The 16,754-nt window shown below is 40.3% G+C and overlaps 1 protein-coding gene across 5 annotated transcripts in view; it reads left to right on the top strand.

Annotated features, from left to right (window-relative positions):
- The window catches only part of HPRT1 (hypoxanthine phosphoribosyltransferase 1), a 51,558-nt gene that overhangs the window by 18,319 nt on the left and 16,485 nt on the right, over positions 1-16,754 (top strand). For all 5 annotated transcript variants that reach the window (XM_027608385.1, XM_027608382.2, XM_027608384.1 and 2 more), the window contains exons 4-6: positions 8,402-8,467; positions 12,109-12,126; positions 14,071-14,153. In XM_027608385.1, coding sequence (XP_027464186.1) covers positions 8,402-8,467; positions 12,109-12,126; positions 14,071-14,153 — 167 coding nt within the window. The remainder of the gene's footprint in view (positions 1-8,401; positions 8,468-12,108; positions 12,127-14,070; positions 14,154-16,754) is intronic.

Genomic DNA, 16,754 nt, shown 5'->3' with positions numbered 1-16,754 from the left:
CAGGCTCCTTGTAACTTGTCAGAGTCTTACATGAATTAGAGAATTGTTAAATACAGAGTTTGGATTTTCACTCACCAGAAGTTAGTGAGTGAGTGAGCTGGTTTACAGTAAGATTTAATTCTAGTTGGTTTTGCTGCTAGCAGTATAGCTAGCCAATCTTTCATGTCTTGTGGGCTTAGAGTCAAAACATGTACTTACAGTCCGTGGTATGATTTCTTTTTTTGATCTTCTTAAGTGCCCCCCTCCACACACATACACATAAAAATCAGTCTTACTACTTTATGTCTTCGATTTCGTTTCTTTCGGGATTTGCAATAAAATGTTCTTTCTTTGAAAAGAAAACTTGTAAAAAAAAATGACAGGAGTTTAACTTTAATATTTCTTTTTAAAGTATTTTATAGTTATAAGAACAATTTGAAGCCGTAGAAACAGTTTGACCCTTTAATGCCATTTTCTACTTTTGGGTTTTTTTCCTGTGCTTTTAGATCTTAGAGGATTATTAAGAGGAACTCCTCAACTGATAAAAAGAATGAAATCTTAAACATAAGCAAAGCAAGTTTTTAGGTTAGTTTTTACATAGAGAAAAATATCTGTTCTGTTTTTTTGTGAAATTCTGTGTGGATTACTACTAACCAATATAAATTAAATTCATCTGCTTACTGTTGATTTGAAGTAGCATTTCTGCACTCTTTAATACATCAGCTTGTCATGGAAGATATTCCCATGTACATATAAAAAACCAGACAACTTAATTTGATAAAATGATAAGATGGAAATTTAAAATTGTTGCAGCATCAGTAACATTGATGTTAGTATAGTTTCACATGCTGATTTTCCCCAGTTTGAAATAGTGAATTAAACATTAACTCGGGGCGCCTGGGTGGCTCAGATGGTTAAGCGTCTGCCTTCGGCTCAGGTCATGATCCCAGGATCCTGGGATCAAGTCCCGCATCGGGTTCCCTGCTCCTTGGGAGCCTGCTTCTCTCTCTGCTTCTCTCTCTCTCTCTGTTTCTCATGAATAAATAAATAAAATCTTAAAAAAAAAAAAACCTCATTTAAAAAAAAAAACATTAACTGATCTGTACTAATCCTAAAGAAATGCTCCATGAACTCTTAAGTGTTTCTGGAATATATAAAGAGCCCTAACAATATCAACACACCCAATCTAGTTTTCCTTCAAAATAAAAATTGCATTTTTTGAGTAAAGAATACCTGTTTATTATGAAAACCATACAGCCACAGGAAATAAAGAAATGAAGGAATGAAGTCACCCTAAATTCTACTAAGACTTTTATTTCTAATATTTTAAAGAATATTCTGAGTATACACACACACACACACACATATCATAGTTTACATACTCTTTTTAAAAAGATTTTATTTACTTATTTGAGGGAGAGCGAGAAGGAACAGCGGGGAGAGGCAGAGGGAGAAGCAGACTCCGTGCTGAGCAGGGAGTCCAATGCGGGACTCAGTCCCACGACCCTGAGATCGTGACCTGAGCAGAAGGCAGATGCTTTACCAACTGAGCCACCCAGATGCCCCACATAGTTTACATACTCTTAATCAGAGTATCTGGTAGGATTTTATTTGCTTAGTGCCTCAGTGGGAAATTGCCAGGGATTCCAAATACCATATTTCATTCAATCTAAGATATCACGGATGTTAAGACTTACCCCTATTTTTTGTACTGCTAAGAAAGAAGACACTGTCGGTTATATTGTAAGTTGCCGTCAATTGTAAGATGTTGGGATTTCAGGGGTATTAAAATGTGAGTGTGCATCTTAGAACAATGAAATGTAGTACTTTATATTCAAAGACCCTTAAGGCTCTGTGATATTCAGAAAAATGAAATCATCGATACATATGCAAATGTATTTTTTTTTCTTGTGAGTTCAATTTTGTAGTAAATTTTTTCTTACTAATTTTTTGCATCATAAAAAGATGAAGCCTCAGGAGGAAAAGTTATCCAGCAAGTAAATGTTTTGTGGCAATATTTTTGTGTGGGCCTTCAGCAGAGGGAAAATGAGCCTGCTTTACTGTGTATCCCGACAAAGTGGCTTACATTAAAATGAATTATTCTTAGGATTTGAAATCTTGCAGAAACCTTTTTTTTGAGTTCTGACTTATTATCTCCACATACATTTGAGAACAGGGAGGCGCAGAGGGATGAAGTGACTTGCCTAAGATCATACCAGTCTTTGATTTGAACCCACACCTTTAACTGTGCAGAACTCAGAGTCTTATTTGGGAAAATTTATAACTAACTTGAATCCTCTAATATGGGCTTCCTTTTATTTCTTCATTTTCTACTAGTCAGAAGTTTTTTTGTTTTTGTTTTTGAGAGGGAGGGGTGGGGAGGGGCAGAGTCGAAAGAGAGAATCCTAAGCAGGCTCCACGCCCAGCATGGAGCCCAGTGAGGGGCTCGATCTCATGACCCCGAGGTCGTGACCTGAGCCAAAATTTAGTCAGACATGTAACCAGTTGTGCCACCCAGGCGCCCCTCCTAGTCAGAGGTTCTGTGTGCAAATAAGTCCTCTTGCCAATTGTGGGATTTTTTTCCCCTCAGTTTCAGTCAGGGTGCATAAAGCTATAATTCAGTCTTGATCTTGGAAGTTGCTTGGTTAGTAGCTTGATTAAGCTGTTTAATATATCAAAGATGTAAATTACCTTATAGTAATTTGTAAGAAGGTGGCTATTTGAGTGAACTTGTTAAAAATGCAGAAAATACTGGAGTAGTTTCTTAAAGTGTCTCTTAAAAGAGGTGAGTAGCTTTTAGTCTGACCTCCTTCATAGGGATTTATTCATTGCTTTAAGGTATGCTTTTTCCTCCACAACAGGTGAAGTTAAATGTAAATGTGCCACTTTGATGTTGACACTAGATAGTCTAAAGCTTATCTTCTGTAAAGCTAATCTCTCTCTCTCTCTCTCTCTCTCTCTCTATATATATATATATAAAGCAAGTAGGATGATTTATGTCTCTTTCCTGCTTATTGAATCAAGACCATAGACAGGTGTGGGGGAAAGAATTTGTTCAGTTTAAAGCGCAGGGAACAGGGATGTGTACCATCTCTGGTATAAGGAAACTTTAACAGAACTGTGGTCAAAAGTATACTTTGTAGCCATTTCCTGTGGATTTTCACTTTGATGTAGGCTGAGGTATTATATAAACACCCTGTTTCTTAACATAAAGGTAGTGTTCAAGTTTTTTTCGTAATTTTTTCTAGTATTATGTTGTGCTAAATGGTGTCTTTGATTAGAGCAGCTCTGACCAATAGAACTTTCTGTGGCGATAGAAATGTTCTATATTGGTGCTGTGAAATACAGAGCCACTATCTGCTGGGCACTTGAAATACGTCTTATGCAACAAAGGGCCTGAATTTTTGAATTTTATTTAATTTTAAGAACAGTTAACCCTTGAACAATACAGGGGTTAGGGGCACCAACCCCCTGCACAGTTGAAAACTCTTATATAACTTTTGACTCCCCCAGAACTTAACTGCTAAGAGCCTACTGTTGACCAGAAGGCTTACTGATAATATAAACAGTGGACATGTATTTTGTATATCCTATGTACTGTATACCATATTTTTACAATAAAGTAAGCTTGAGAAAGGAAAATAATAAATTATTAAGGAAACCACAAGGAAGAGAAAATACATTGACCGTGCTGTTCTGTATTTATCAAAAGAATCCACGTATAAGTGGGCCTGCGTAGTTCAAACCCGTGACGTTCAAGGGTCAACTGTAACTGGCACATGTGCTTTATGGCTACTGTAGTGGATGGTGCAGGGGGTAAATGATCTAAACGCCCCACTTCAGTAGCATCACTTTAAAATGTATTTTTATTTATTTTTTAATATTACGTTCAATTAGCCAGCATATAGTAGTATATCATTAGTTTTTGATATAGTGTTCAACCATTCATTAGTTGCATATAACACACATGCCCTCCTTAATACCCATCACCGGGCTAACGCATTCCCCCACCCCCTCCCTTCTGTAACCCTCAGTTTGTTTCTCAAGGTTTGTCTCCCTCTCTGATTTCTTCCCCTTCAGTTTTTCCTCCCTTCCCATGTGGTCCTCTGTGCTATTTCTTATGTTCCACATATGAGTGAAACCATATGATAATTGTCTTTCTCTGATTGACTTACTTCACTTAGCGTAATCTCCTCCAGTTCCATCCATGTCGATGCAAATGGTGGGTATTCGTCCTTTCTGACGGCTGAGTAGTATTCCATTGTATATATGGACCACATCTTCTTTATCCATTCCTCTGTTGAAGGGCATCTCGGCTCCTTCTACAGTTTGGCTGTTGTGGACATTGCTGCTATGAACATTGGGGTGCATGTGCCCCTTCTTTCCATGATTTTATTTTTTAAGTAAGCTCTAGCTAGGCCCAGCGTGGGACTTGAACTCACAACGCCAAGATCAGGAGTCACACATTCTCCCCACTGAGCCAACCAGGTGTCCCTCACTATCAGCATTTTTTTAACTGGTGATAATAGCTTTTTTTTTTTTTTTTAAGCAACATCTTCTTTTCAAAAAACTTGTAAAATACAGGTAAATAAATTACTCCCTGGGTGTATATCCTTCCAGACTTCTCTTTTTATGCATCTATTTTTAGAAAATTGGATCTCTGCTGTTTTTCATCTGAGGTGCAGTCTACCTCTAAAAGCATGTGATTGTAGTATTCTCACTGCTGCTGACACTTTTTTTTTGGTAGCCCTCTCAGTGGTGTGTTTTCCCATAGCTTTCTCTCCTCTTTTCCAATACCACGCTGCAGTTCTTGTTGCTGCCTGGAGGGCCACAGAATCCCTAGGGATATACAAATAGGAATAAATGAAGTTCCTCTCTTTCTCTTCTCATCTTTTCACCCAGACTCAAGAAAGGTAATTGGGGGCGCCTGGGTGGCTTAGTCAGTTGAGCTTCTGACTTTGGCTCAGGTCATGATCCCGGGGTCCTGAGGTCAAGCTCTGCATTGGGCTCCCCCATTGACGGGGAGTCTGCTTCTCCCTCTCCCTCTGCCTCCTCCCCCGCCCCGCTTGTGCTCTCTCTCTCAGATAAAGAAAGAAAATCTTTAAAAAGCAAAAAATTAAGGTAATTGTACCTATGAAACTAATATAACATTGTGTGTTCATTATATTTGAATTAAAAAACCCAGAAATCATCACTGCCAGTCTTAACACTTAAAAAAAAAAAAAAAGTAGACAAAAGGGAAACACAGATGCTAAGGGTAGAGTTGTAGACCCAGAGAGCTTCTTTGGGAATTTTATGTCGTTGACAATGACGCTCTGAGTGAAGGACAGATTGGGCTCTCTGGCTGGGAAGAATGAGGAGATGGGATGGTGGAGAAGAGGGAAGAACGGTGGGGGGCAGGAACTCTCCCCTCTCCCGGGCCAGCCCCATCATCTCCTTCGAGATGAGGCATACAAGAGTCACTCAGTCACATAACAGCAGAAATACAGTGGGAAGCTTGTTCCATCAGGAGAGGAGGGAGAGGGGCGAGAGGGAGGGAGGGAAATCCCTCTGGTGGGGTAATTGATCCAGCGATGCCATTTCTGTGCAGTTGGGGCACTTATACCTGTGTTCTAGCAAAGTGGACTGTAGCAGTTTTCTTCAGTGAATCTTTATTAGCCTTCACTGGAAAGGTGGCTGTTCACATGGGGGGGGGGGAAGCTTTGGAAGAGGGACACCTGAGTGGCTCAGTCGGTAAAGCGTCTGCCTTTGGCTCCGGTCATGATCCCAGGGTCCTGGGATCGAGCCCCACATCGGGCTCCCCACTCGGCAGGAGGCCTGCTTCTCCCTCTCCCACTTCCCCTGCTTGTGTTCCCTCTTTCGCTGTCTCTCTGTCAAATAAATAAAATCTTAAAAAAAAGCCTCAAGAGATTTAAGCTAACAACCTTGGAGGCAAACAGGAGTATGGAGATTTGGATGCTAGTGGAGCAACAGTGACTTGCATGCTTGGAGTTCTCTTTTTTCTTATCCTGTCATCATAGTCTTTGGTTCACAGGGGTTTTTTCCATGACTCCATACTTTTTAGTTCTTTCCTATGTTTTTTTAAAAAAAAGGGTCATTTGGAATTGGACTGTAGTACCAAACTTCTACAGAAGATGTCACTATCTACTTTGATACACAGTGTAAATAATTGACTATGACTGACTCTCCTGGAAAGCTTCAGGTTTTGTACAGTGTTTTTTTTGTTTTTTGGCTATTAATCACTTTCCTGTGTTTGAAACTCTGGGTTTTAAGTTAGTTAGAATAAAGGGTGTATGTAATTTCCTTAAGATGAGAAGTAATATGCTAGATTTTTTTCATATCAGAAGTCATACTTAGATCTGTTTAGTTTGCAACACTGAATAGTTTTGGCCCAGTTGTGTTTTTTTCAGAAATGACATTCCATAAAAAATGGACATGTATATAGAAGCATCTGATGAGAATAGAAGTATATAAAAGTAAAAAGCTTTGTTATTCCCCATTCTCACCACTCCGAGGTAATTGATGTTATGAATTTGTTTAAACTGCTGAACAAAAGTGGTTTCATAGGCAACACATTGCTCTGCTAGTTGGTGTTTTTAATTCCCATCGGTCATGTCAGTGTGTATAGATTTTCAGATTCTTTTAAATAGCTGCATGGTGGGGCGCCTGGGTGGCTCAGTTGGTTAAGTGACTGCCTTCGGCTCAGGTCATGGTCCTGGAGTCCCGGGATCGAGTCCCATGTCGGGCTCCCTGCTCAGCAGGGAGTCTGCTTCTCCCTCTCACCCTCTTCCCTCTCGTGCTCTCTATCTCTCATTCTCTCTCTCTCAAATAAATAAATAAAATCTTTAAAAAATAAATAAATAAATAGCTGCATGGTATTACCTTGTGTGGATGAACTTAATTTAAATAGGTCCCTGTTAATAAGACTCGTTGGTTGTCTCCCATTTTTCTTTTTATAAATAGTTGATACAGTGAACCTCCTTGTATGTACCTTCGCATATCTGTGAGTGTTTTTATAGCATTGATTCCTGGAAGTGGGATTGCCGGGGCGAGCGGCACACATACTTAAATTTTAATAGGTATTGCTGTACCATTTTCAAAAGAGGTTGTATCAGTTTATTCTCTCACCAGGAGTGCTTGTTTCCCTTCACTTTTGTCAACATATATCATCAGGCTTAAGTTTTGCCAGTGTGAATGGAGGAATGGTAGAATCACATGGTTTTAGTGTTTGTTTCTCAGATTGATACCATTTTATATGTTCTGGCCTTCTCTTCTGTGAATTGCCTATTTGTGTTGGTTCTTCATTTTCCTTTTGGCTTCTTAGTTTTGGAACTCAACATATAATAGGAATATTTGTTAACAGATCTTTTCTTTCAGTTTGGGTTCATGATATCCATAGGTTTTTACCCTCTCTAAGAACGTGAAAATATTTCTTCTACATTTTCTTCCAGTCTGCTTATGGCTCTATTTTTTACGTTTAGATTTTAATCCATCTGGAATTTATTTTTGTGTATGCTGTGAGGTAGGGATCATACTTTATTTTTTTCCCAAAATGGATAACTACTTCATTGAATAATTCATCTTTTCCTTACTGACTTAAAATACCATCTTTATCGTATACTAAATCCTCCTATGTTCCTGGGCTCTGTTCTGTTCCTTGGTCTCTTTGGCTATTACTATGCTGACACAACATTGTTGTAATTGTAGCATTGGTATGGTTTGCTCTCTGGTAGGGCAAGTCTCAGCTCTTTTGTTCACCTGCTCTTTGGCTCCAGTACAGTCAAATTATGATCATTATCACCACCAACTACGGTAGATATGGAGGATTTCCCTTTGAAACTCCTGTAAGGGTTTCTGCTGGATTCTGTGATAGCAGAAAACTGGGACCCTAAGAGGAAGGCCTTAAAAGACTGCTAATCAGACCTGGTTTTCCAGACTGTGCTGAAGATGACATGTGCCTGGGCTAGACATTTGAGGGCAGTATTTTTGGGGTTGAGTGTGATACAGACCAGAACCTACAGCTTGCTTGATTCATGGCAATGGTCCAGGGCCAGAACTGGACATATGTCACGCTAATAACTTCATGGTTCAGAAATTACCGTGACTGAAGATGGGTGGCTTCTAGGATAGTGCCCACTCGAAGATGTGTGTGCCCTACTTGTAGGACTCTGAAGAGCATCAAATCAGTAATGGCCCGTTAGAACTTTTAAATTTTCACTAATCTCTAGTTGAAAGTTACCTAGTCGTTCATTTCTTGAAACATAATTCTTATAATTTGTATCATTTAGAATATCATAATGCGATGACATTAGATAGCTAACTTCTTAAATCTTCTAGTTCCCATTTGATAATTTGAAATGTAGGTGTGTACACAAAAGGATATACATATATACTTACATCTTTTTATTTGTTTTTTAACTAGAATGACCAGTCAACAGGGGACATCAAAGTAATTGGTGGAGATGATCTCTCAACTTTGACTGGAAAGGTATGTGTCTTGAAGGGGAAGAAAAGAGTTCTCTTGACTTCATGCCAGGAGTCAGTTAGTAACACTGTGCTTTATCACTACGAGACAGTTTACACAGTTACTCATGCACTTAAACAAGGGCTGTTTAACCCCTGGAAGCAATCTCAGTTAGCTTTCTTTTCCTAGGTCATATTAGCAGAGAGGCAGCAGAATCCAACGTTAAACTTCAAGTCCGTATTACAAAGTACTCTTGTCTTCCTCTGTGTGATCTAATTTGGAATTCTTCAAAAGTATATATCTATTTTGGGGGGGGAAGACAGTCTTCTTTTTAAAAATAGACTCACAGGGGGCGCCTGGGTGGCTCAGTTGGTTAAGCGACTGCCTTCGGCTCAGGTCATGATCCTGGAGTCCCGGGATCGAGTCCCACATCGGGCTCCCTGCTCAGCAGGGAGTCTGCTTCTCCCTCTGACCCTCCCCCCTCTCATGTGCTCGCTCTCTCTCTCTCAAATAAATAAATAAAATCTTCAAAAAAAAAAAAAAGAAATAAACATAGACTCACATAGCAAAACATGTAGTGTAGTATCATGTAGTAGATGTGAAAGTGTGGGTTCTAGAGATGGGCAGCTTTTTTTTCCTTAAGTAAACTCTACACCCAACGTGGGGCTCAAACTCACGACCCCAAGATCAAGAGTTGCATGCTCTACCAACTGAGCCAGCCAGGTGCCCCAAGATGGGCAGCTTTGATTCAAAGCCTGGCTCAGTACTTTGTCTCTGTGACCTTGGGCACATTATGGAACCTCTCTGTCTCCTCTGTGTGAGGTAGGGACAATAATGGCAGTCGCCTCACAGAGTTCAGAGCATTAAGTGAGATAATGCATGTAGACCCTCTTGCAACAGTTTTTCTGGTAGTGGGAATACTCAGTAAGTTCAAACATACCACTATCTTAAGAAATCTCAGAAAGAGTTTTCTAAATACAGCAAGATTGTTCCAGTATAGACAATTGGCAGAAATAATAGAGATATTAAGATATTTGAACATTATTCTTGTGATACATTGAAATGATTTTCGAGTAACCAATGAGAAATGATAGATTGCTATGTTTTTTTTCCAGCTGCTAGTTAATTTATTTATAAACACTGCTGGATAAAAAGGCAGAATCTCATAAAAGTTTCACAAGAGTCCCATGAGGTGGATACTGTTACCCCTGTTTTACAGATCAGGAAACTAAGGCTCAGCAGATTTGAAGGACTTGTCCAAAGTCACACTGCCAGTAAGTGGTAGAGCTTGAATTTAAAGGCAGGTCTTTCTGGCCTCAAAGCTCTTTTCTTCCTCTGGCTTTTAAATGTTTACAGCTTCTTTGACTGAGTATCTAGTAGGAGACTTAAGCATACAACACTTGTGTCAAATCCTCTTATCCCATATCAGGGTCCTGCCAAACTAATCTTGTCCTCCTCAACATCTTTTGAAAACTTCAAAAGAGAAATTACAATCTGTTGACTCTTTCCCCTTCCTGCCCATCACATATACCACTGCCAGACCTAGTCTTCCCTTTCAGCGTGTTGTGCCCATATTTAGAAGTCATTTGAAGCCCTTACTCCTACAATCAGTTTTTAGTGCTGGAAGGGACCTAGCCTTCAAAGCCTCCTGGGATTCCATTTGACCTTGCCTTTCCCACCTAATGGCTCTGTCCTACTACATGACTTCGTGATCTTTTTTTTTTTTAAAGATTTTATTTATTTATTTGAGAGAGAGAGAATGAGAGATAGAGAGCACGAGAGGGAGGAGGGTCAGAGGGAGAAGCAGACTCCCCGCTGAGCAGGGAGCCCGATGTGGGACTCGATCCCGGGACTCCAGGATCATGACCTGAGCCGAAGGCAGTCGCTTAACCAACTGAGCCACCCAGGCACCCTGACTTCGTGATCTTAAACGTCTCTTTCTAAATACAATTTTCTTTTCATGATAGTCACAGTAGAGCACGTTAATTGTGGAAAAAATCAAGACATCTAAGTTGGGTGAAGTTATTTCTTGGTGGTGAGATTGTAGGTTATTTACTCTTTCTATTTCAGTTTTTTTGGGACACTGTGTATAGATAGATACGTATATAAATGTTTTTCCCTCCCCCCCCCCCCCGTTAGTGGTTGAGAATATGGGCTTTGGACCCTGAAAACACCTCATTACCACTTGGCTAGTTTTATGACTTTAGGCAAATCATTTGACCTCTGAAGCCTCATTGTTTCCATTTATGGAGAATGTAGCTATTTGACATAAAATAAGCTCTCAGTAATGGTAGAAATTCTCATTCTTTATTTTTAAAACAGTATTGAGATCATACTGTAGATACTACGATTTTATATTGGATAAATATTTAATCTCTCTGTATTGTGATTGATTTGTGCAAACCATCTCATATTACTAGAAGTCTATGATTATGACATAATCAAGATCGCGCAGCTACTTAGTATTAGAGTCTGTCTCATAATTCAGTGCTGTTTTCAAACTGTAACTCCATCCCATGGTGCACATTGCTGCAGCCGTGAGCCACGGTTAGGATGGGAGAATGTTATCCTTCCGATGTGCTAGCTAGGGTAGAGAAAATGTTGAGAAAGAATCACATAGTAGGCGGTGAAACGATTATTGGTCCATTAATTGATTATATTCAGTTTTACTAAAGATTGAGATTGCAGTATCTTGAAAAGAGACAAAGTAGTTGTCATGGGAGGAAAGGGGTAAATGATAATACAAACTATGGTAGTGATATTATGCATATTACAAAATACATGCAAAATTTATAGCTCAAACAGGGTGAGGTTTAAAAAAAGGTCTAATACTTCTTTCTTGCAACCCTGTGGATCTTGTGTGCCCTACCTTGGTAACCACTGACTTAGAGGAATATATAGAACCTGAAAATGGTCACGCAATAGGCATGTGACCAAGAAGTGAGAACTACAAATGGCAATATAGCATGAATCTTTCCTGTGACAGTGATTATAATCAGTATGTGAAATGCTACCTCGTTCCTATAACTAGCATAAGAACAGGTAGGACTCTTCTCTACCTCAGATGTAATTGTTAGATGGTGTCTCCTACAAGGGCTCTCTTCCAGCTATAAAATTCTGAGAGGTAGAAATTGGGGTGAGGGTTTACGGTGGAAGGAAGCATTGGTACCTTTCTTTAGTTGAGTCTAAGAATATGAACACATCCAGAAAATACAGATCAGTTTCAGCCTAATGAGAAAATGGGTTTTGAATTGGATTCTGTATGGTAAATTAAAGGCATGATTTTGGAGTTCTGGTACAGATTATAGTTCTTGAATGTAGACTTGGAAGATACATACTAGTTCACGTCCCTTATTTTACACATGGTAAACTGAGGCCCAGAGAAACTTCATGATTTGTCCAAGATGAGAACTCTGTTTAAAGTAATGAGAATTTTTTTTAAATGAACATATAGGTCAAATTTTTAAACATTCCATTACGGTGAAAATTTCACATTAAAGAGTTCCATATCCCAGCAGAAGGCCCATTGTTTAAATCAGGGTTTGAGATAGGAGAGTATCTTAAAAACAAGAATTTGGATAATGAGTTTGTTATGATGTGATTTGACTTATAATTGGAAACACTGTCTGATTCACTGTACTGATTTTCATTTCTTTTTCTTCTAGAATGTCTTGATTGTTGAGGTAAGTTCTACATACTTTAAGTACAGTGTTCTAAAGGTAATCCAGGGAAAGAAATCCCTCGTCATCAGTTTTAACGGTGGGCTTGTGTTATAAGGGAGTAAGATTGGTTTTTTGTAAGATTAGTAATTTGTTTTTATTGGAAAATGGGAAAATGTTGGTAAATTTCTTACCCCTCTCTTTTGGGCTTAAAAGTTTCTCCTTTTAAAGTTGACCTACATCATTCCCATGAGTCTTTTTTTATACTTCTCTTGCATGTATGTATCCACATGCAAAACATATTTTGTGATTTAAAAATATGTAGTGCCACACTATACATATTCTCTCTTATATCTTGTTATTTTCACTCATAATAAGTTCTGAGGTTATTCATGTTGAGAGGTACAGTTAGTTGACTTAAAATGCAAAATTGCAGTGTACAAATCCACCAATTTATTGCCCTCTGAATAGGGCAAGTCTCGCAGTTCTCATGCTATAACAGGGCTGCTAAGAACAACCCTTTGCGGTACTCGGCGTGCACTTGTGTGAGTCCCTCTAGATGAAGGCAGTGACTGGATTGTAGGGTTGGTACATTTTCAGTTTTACTGTTATTGCCAAATGACTTAACAGAGTGGTTGTAAGCTTTATACTCTCACCAGTAGAATGAGTTTTCATTCTTTTATGTAAAATGTTTAAGACTCAGGAGCACCAGTAACCCCCAATTCATTTTTGTTGTTATTAATAGAAACTTTAGCTTACGGATCAAAATCTAAACAGACGACACTGTTTGCAAAGGATTCATGTACATGAATATCCCTGGGAACTGGTTGCTTAGGGTTGTTTTTTTTTTTTTTTTGGTTTGTTTTTTTAATTAGGTTTCACGCCCAGCGTGAGCCTGTTGCAGGGCTGGAACTCTTGACCCTGAGATCAAGAGTTGGACGCTAACCGACTGAGCCACCCAGGCACCCCTGGTTGCTTGTTTTTAAATGTAGATTCATTAATTCCACTTCAGATTGACTTTGGGGTAATGCCACCTAACAAATGACCACAAATTTAGCAGCTGAAAACAACACATGTTCAGTGTCTCCGTTTTCATGGGTCAGGAGCCTGAGTACAGGTTAGCTGGGTCCTCTGCTCAAAGTCTCATTGGGCTGAAGCAAGGCTGGGGCTCCTATCCCACCCAGGGCTCGTGGTCCTCTCCCAAGTTCTTTTAGGTTGTTGGCAGAATTTAGTTCTTGTGGTTGCAGAACTGAGGGCCCTGTTTTCTTGCTGGCTGCTGGCCAGGGGTGGCTCACAGCTCCTACAGGCCAACCTCCTATCCTCACACGTGGCCTTCACGTGGCAGCTGACTTCTTCAAAACCAGCCGGAGATCTCTCCAGTGTGCTACAACCACCTCATAGAACATAGCTAATTACAGGAGAGACTGTCCCAGCGTTTTCCCAGGTTGTGCTCACGCTGGGGCTGGGGGGGTTATTCTGGGTGTGTGCACTAGGGGACGGGAGTCTTGGGGCCATCTGAATTCTAGCCACCACAGCCCGGAACTCTGCATTTTTCACAAGTCTCCAGCCCTGATGTATCTGATGACTTACGGACCCCACTTTGTGAAGCATTGCTTTATACCATCCATAGAGTATTTTCACTGAAGAACATTAGGGTTATGGTTTAAGAAGCATTTTCCCAATTAGAGATGGGTTTGTTTTGAATAATGTCCTGATTTTGACTAAATAGCTAAGAATCACTTTCATATAAAGTCATTTTATATAGTAAAACCTTGTTAATGTGGATACTTTCAAGATGGTGTACAGCAGTGTTTCTCAGAGTGTGGTCTATTAACCACCTGCATCTGAGAGTTGGCTACACTGAAAAAAAAAATAGCATTCTTCTGTTTACACATGGGGTTTTGGTATTTTGTGTTTATATGACTCGGTTTTATTTGCTGTTTAAATGTCTTTTCTTTTTTTTAAAAGGATATAATTGATACTGGCAAAACAATGCAAACCTTGCTTTCCTTGGTCAAGGAACATAATCCAAAGATGGTCAAGGTCGCAAGGTATGTATATAACATTTTGACAGGCTATTTTCTTCATTTGAAACAGGATTAAGTAATTAATTGCTTCTTTGTAAGGGTAAATGTTCTCAGCTTGTTTTATCTTTAGAAAGTAATGTGATCTCAAATAAGACTCAGTAAATATGCTTTGTAAATAATTTTGTCATGTGTTAAGGAAGCCCTTCATTGTGGTCATCTTTTTGCTAAATATTACTAACAATTGGTTTTTTAGCATGCTAATAATACCAACTTGTCCTCGGGAGCATGGTAGAAGATTTGGGACTTTCTTGAAGACTTGAGACCAGGGATCCCACGTTGGGTTTAGGAGGTAGTAGGAAGGGGTGGGATCTGAGGGTCCGGAGCTCCTGGAGTTGAGTGATGTGGTGATGACGTATGCCAACCTCGTCTCCAGGCCCTGCCTCTGCTGTTTGGCTTGTGCTTTATTCGTTCTACCTTTGTTTCTAGTTTAATTATATTTAATTATAATTAGAGCTTAATCCCTGACAACTCCTAGGAAGCACTGTTACTCCCACTTTATAGTTCGGGATACCAAGGCATAGGGAATTGTCCAAAGGCACAGTGCCTAGCACCCTATAGGAGTGAGATTTGAACCCAGGCAACCCAGCTCACGGTTCATGCTTTATTTACCACCCTACGTTTTCGGGAGGGTAACAGCTGGGGTGGCTTTTTGGGGGTGGTTTTTGTTTTTGTTTTCTTGGGGGGGGGTTTGCAATTTCATCTTTTATTTTGAAATCTTTGACCGCTCTATAATTTTTGTGTAGGGGTCAAATAGTAATTAATTTTTTTCCTAAATGATTAACTGGTTTTGATAAACCTCCTTTAAAGGATCCAGGTAGCCCATATCGAGCATCTTTGAATCAGAGTGAGCCTTCTAATGAATCATCTGTCAGCAGTTTGTCCTTTGGGGCTTCTCTGATAGCTGGTGCCCGTGTGGGTCAGTCCCTTTCAGTGGGTTTGGGACAGCTGCGACAAGAGGGTCTCTATCTGCGATGCATTCTGGGGCACTAAGTAGCTTCCTGTAAGCCAGTCCACACACTTGCTTATTTCTCTTACTGTGGCGTAGGATATTCTGTAGCCTCGAGATAGTCTTTTGTCCCTCTTTCCTGGAATATGCTGTGGAACTGAGGTAGACTGCCTCACAAAAGAGGGATTTTGTGTTGCTGGGGGTGTGGAGTGCTCAGAGGGTACTTAGGTCATTCATTTCTTAGTGATGGAGTTGGCCTAAGTCAGTGTTTCTTAACCTTTTTTTCTTAATCCCTCCCTCACTGTTAGATTTTAATATCACAGGTATATCATATGTCCGTTTATGAGGTATATATGTATCCGTGCTTGATACGTAAACAGAGTAAGCCTGGCAGCTCATTCTTTTTATTCAATGCAGGTTTAAGAAGGATGAGATAAGCATTTTAACTTAAGAAGTTCAATTAAAAATGTAAAGATTGTTAACTGCTAGGAATGTCAAATGGAATGGCTGCCTGGGCAAACAGCTTGTCGGTTTTGTGAGAAATTGAGCATGTGGCGGCCGTACGACTCAAGCACTTGCCTTTATCCCAGAGAAGTGGAAACTTGGGTCCTCATAGATATTCATACACGAAAGCTCATGGCAGCTTCATTTGTCATAGCCCCGAACAGGAAACACCCAAAATGCACCCCCCCCCAGCGGGTGAATGGCGAGACAAATGGTAGGTCCCCCTTCCGTGCAACCCTGCGCTGTGGATCCGCGCGACAACCTAGACGAGCCTCAAGTGTCGAGGGGCACCTGGGGGGGCTCAGTCGGTTAAGTGTCCGACTCTTGATCTCAGCTCAGGTCTTTTTTTTTTTTAAGATTTTATTTATCTGACAGAGAGAGACAGCGAGAGAGGGAACACAAGCAGGGGGAGCAGGAGAGGGAGAAGCAGGCTTCCCGCAGAGCCGGGACCCCGATGCGGGGCTCGATCCCAGGACCCTGGGACCATGACCTGAGCCGAAGGCAGACGCTTAATGACTGAGCCACCCAGGCGCCCTCAGCTCAGGTCTTGATCTCGGGGTCTTGAGTTCAAGCCCCATGTTGGGCTCCACGCTGGGTGTGGAGCCTACTTTAAAACAAAAAAAGCCAATCTGGAAAGGTTACCTACTATATGATTCCATTTATGCAGCCTTCTTAAAATGACAAAATGATAGAAATGGAGAGCAGATTAGTGGTTGCCAGGGGTGAGGGAGGTGATGGCGGTGTGTGACTATAAATAAAGAGGTAGTAGGAGAGAGCCTTGTGTGGTGGAAAGGTCTGTATCTCGAGCGTGGTGGTGGTTACATGAATCTGCACGTGTGATAGAATTGCATAGAAGTACACAGACACGTACACACGCATGCATGTGTGTAAGACTGGTGCAGTCTGGATAATGTCAGTTCCCCAAAGTCCACGTCTTGGTTGTGGTCACCTACTCGTTATGTGAGCTGTTAGTGTTGGAGGAAACTGGGCAGGGGGGACACGGGACCTCCCTGTGCATTTTTGTGACTTCCTGGTAATCTAATTATTTCAAAACGAAAAATTTGAAGAAGCTGTTAACATTGGACTTTCTAACTATATCTGCTTGGTAACTTTTA

This window comes from Zalophus californianus, chromosome X (genome assembly GCF_009762305.2).
Source record: "Zalophus californianus isolate mZalCal1 chromosome X, mZalCal1.pri.v2, whole genome shotgun sequence".
Taxonomy (NCBI): domain Eukaryota; kingdom Metazoa; phylum Chordata; class Mammalia; order Carnivora; family Otariidae; genus Zalophus; species Zalophus californianus.
The sequence above is the reverse complement of the archived record's forward strand: the minus strand, read 5'-3'. Positions and strand labels throughout refer to the sequence as shown.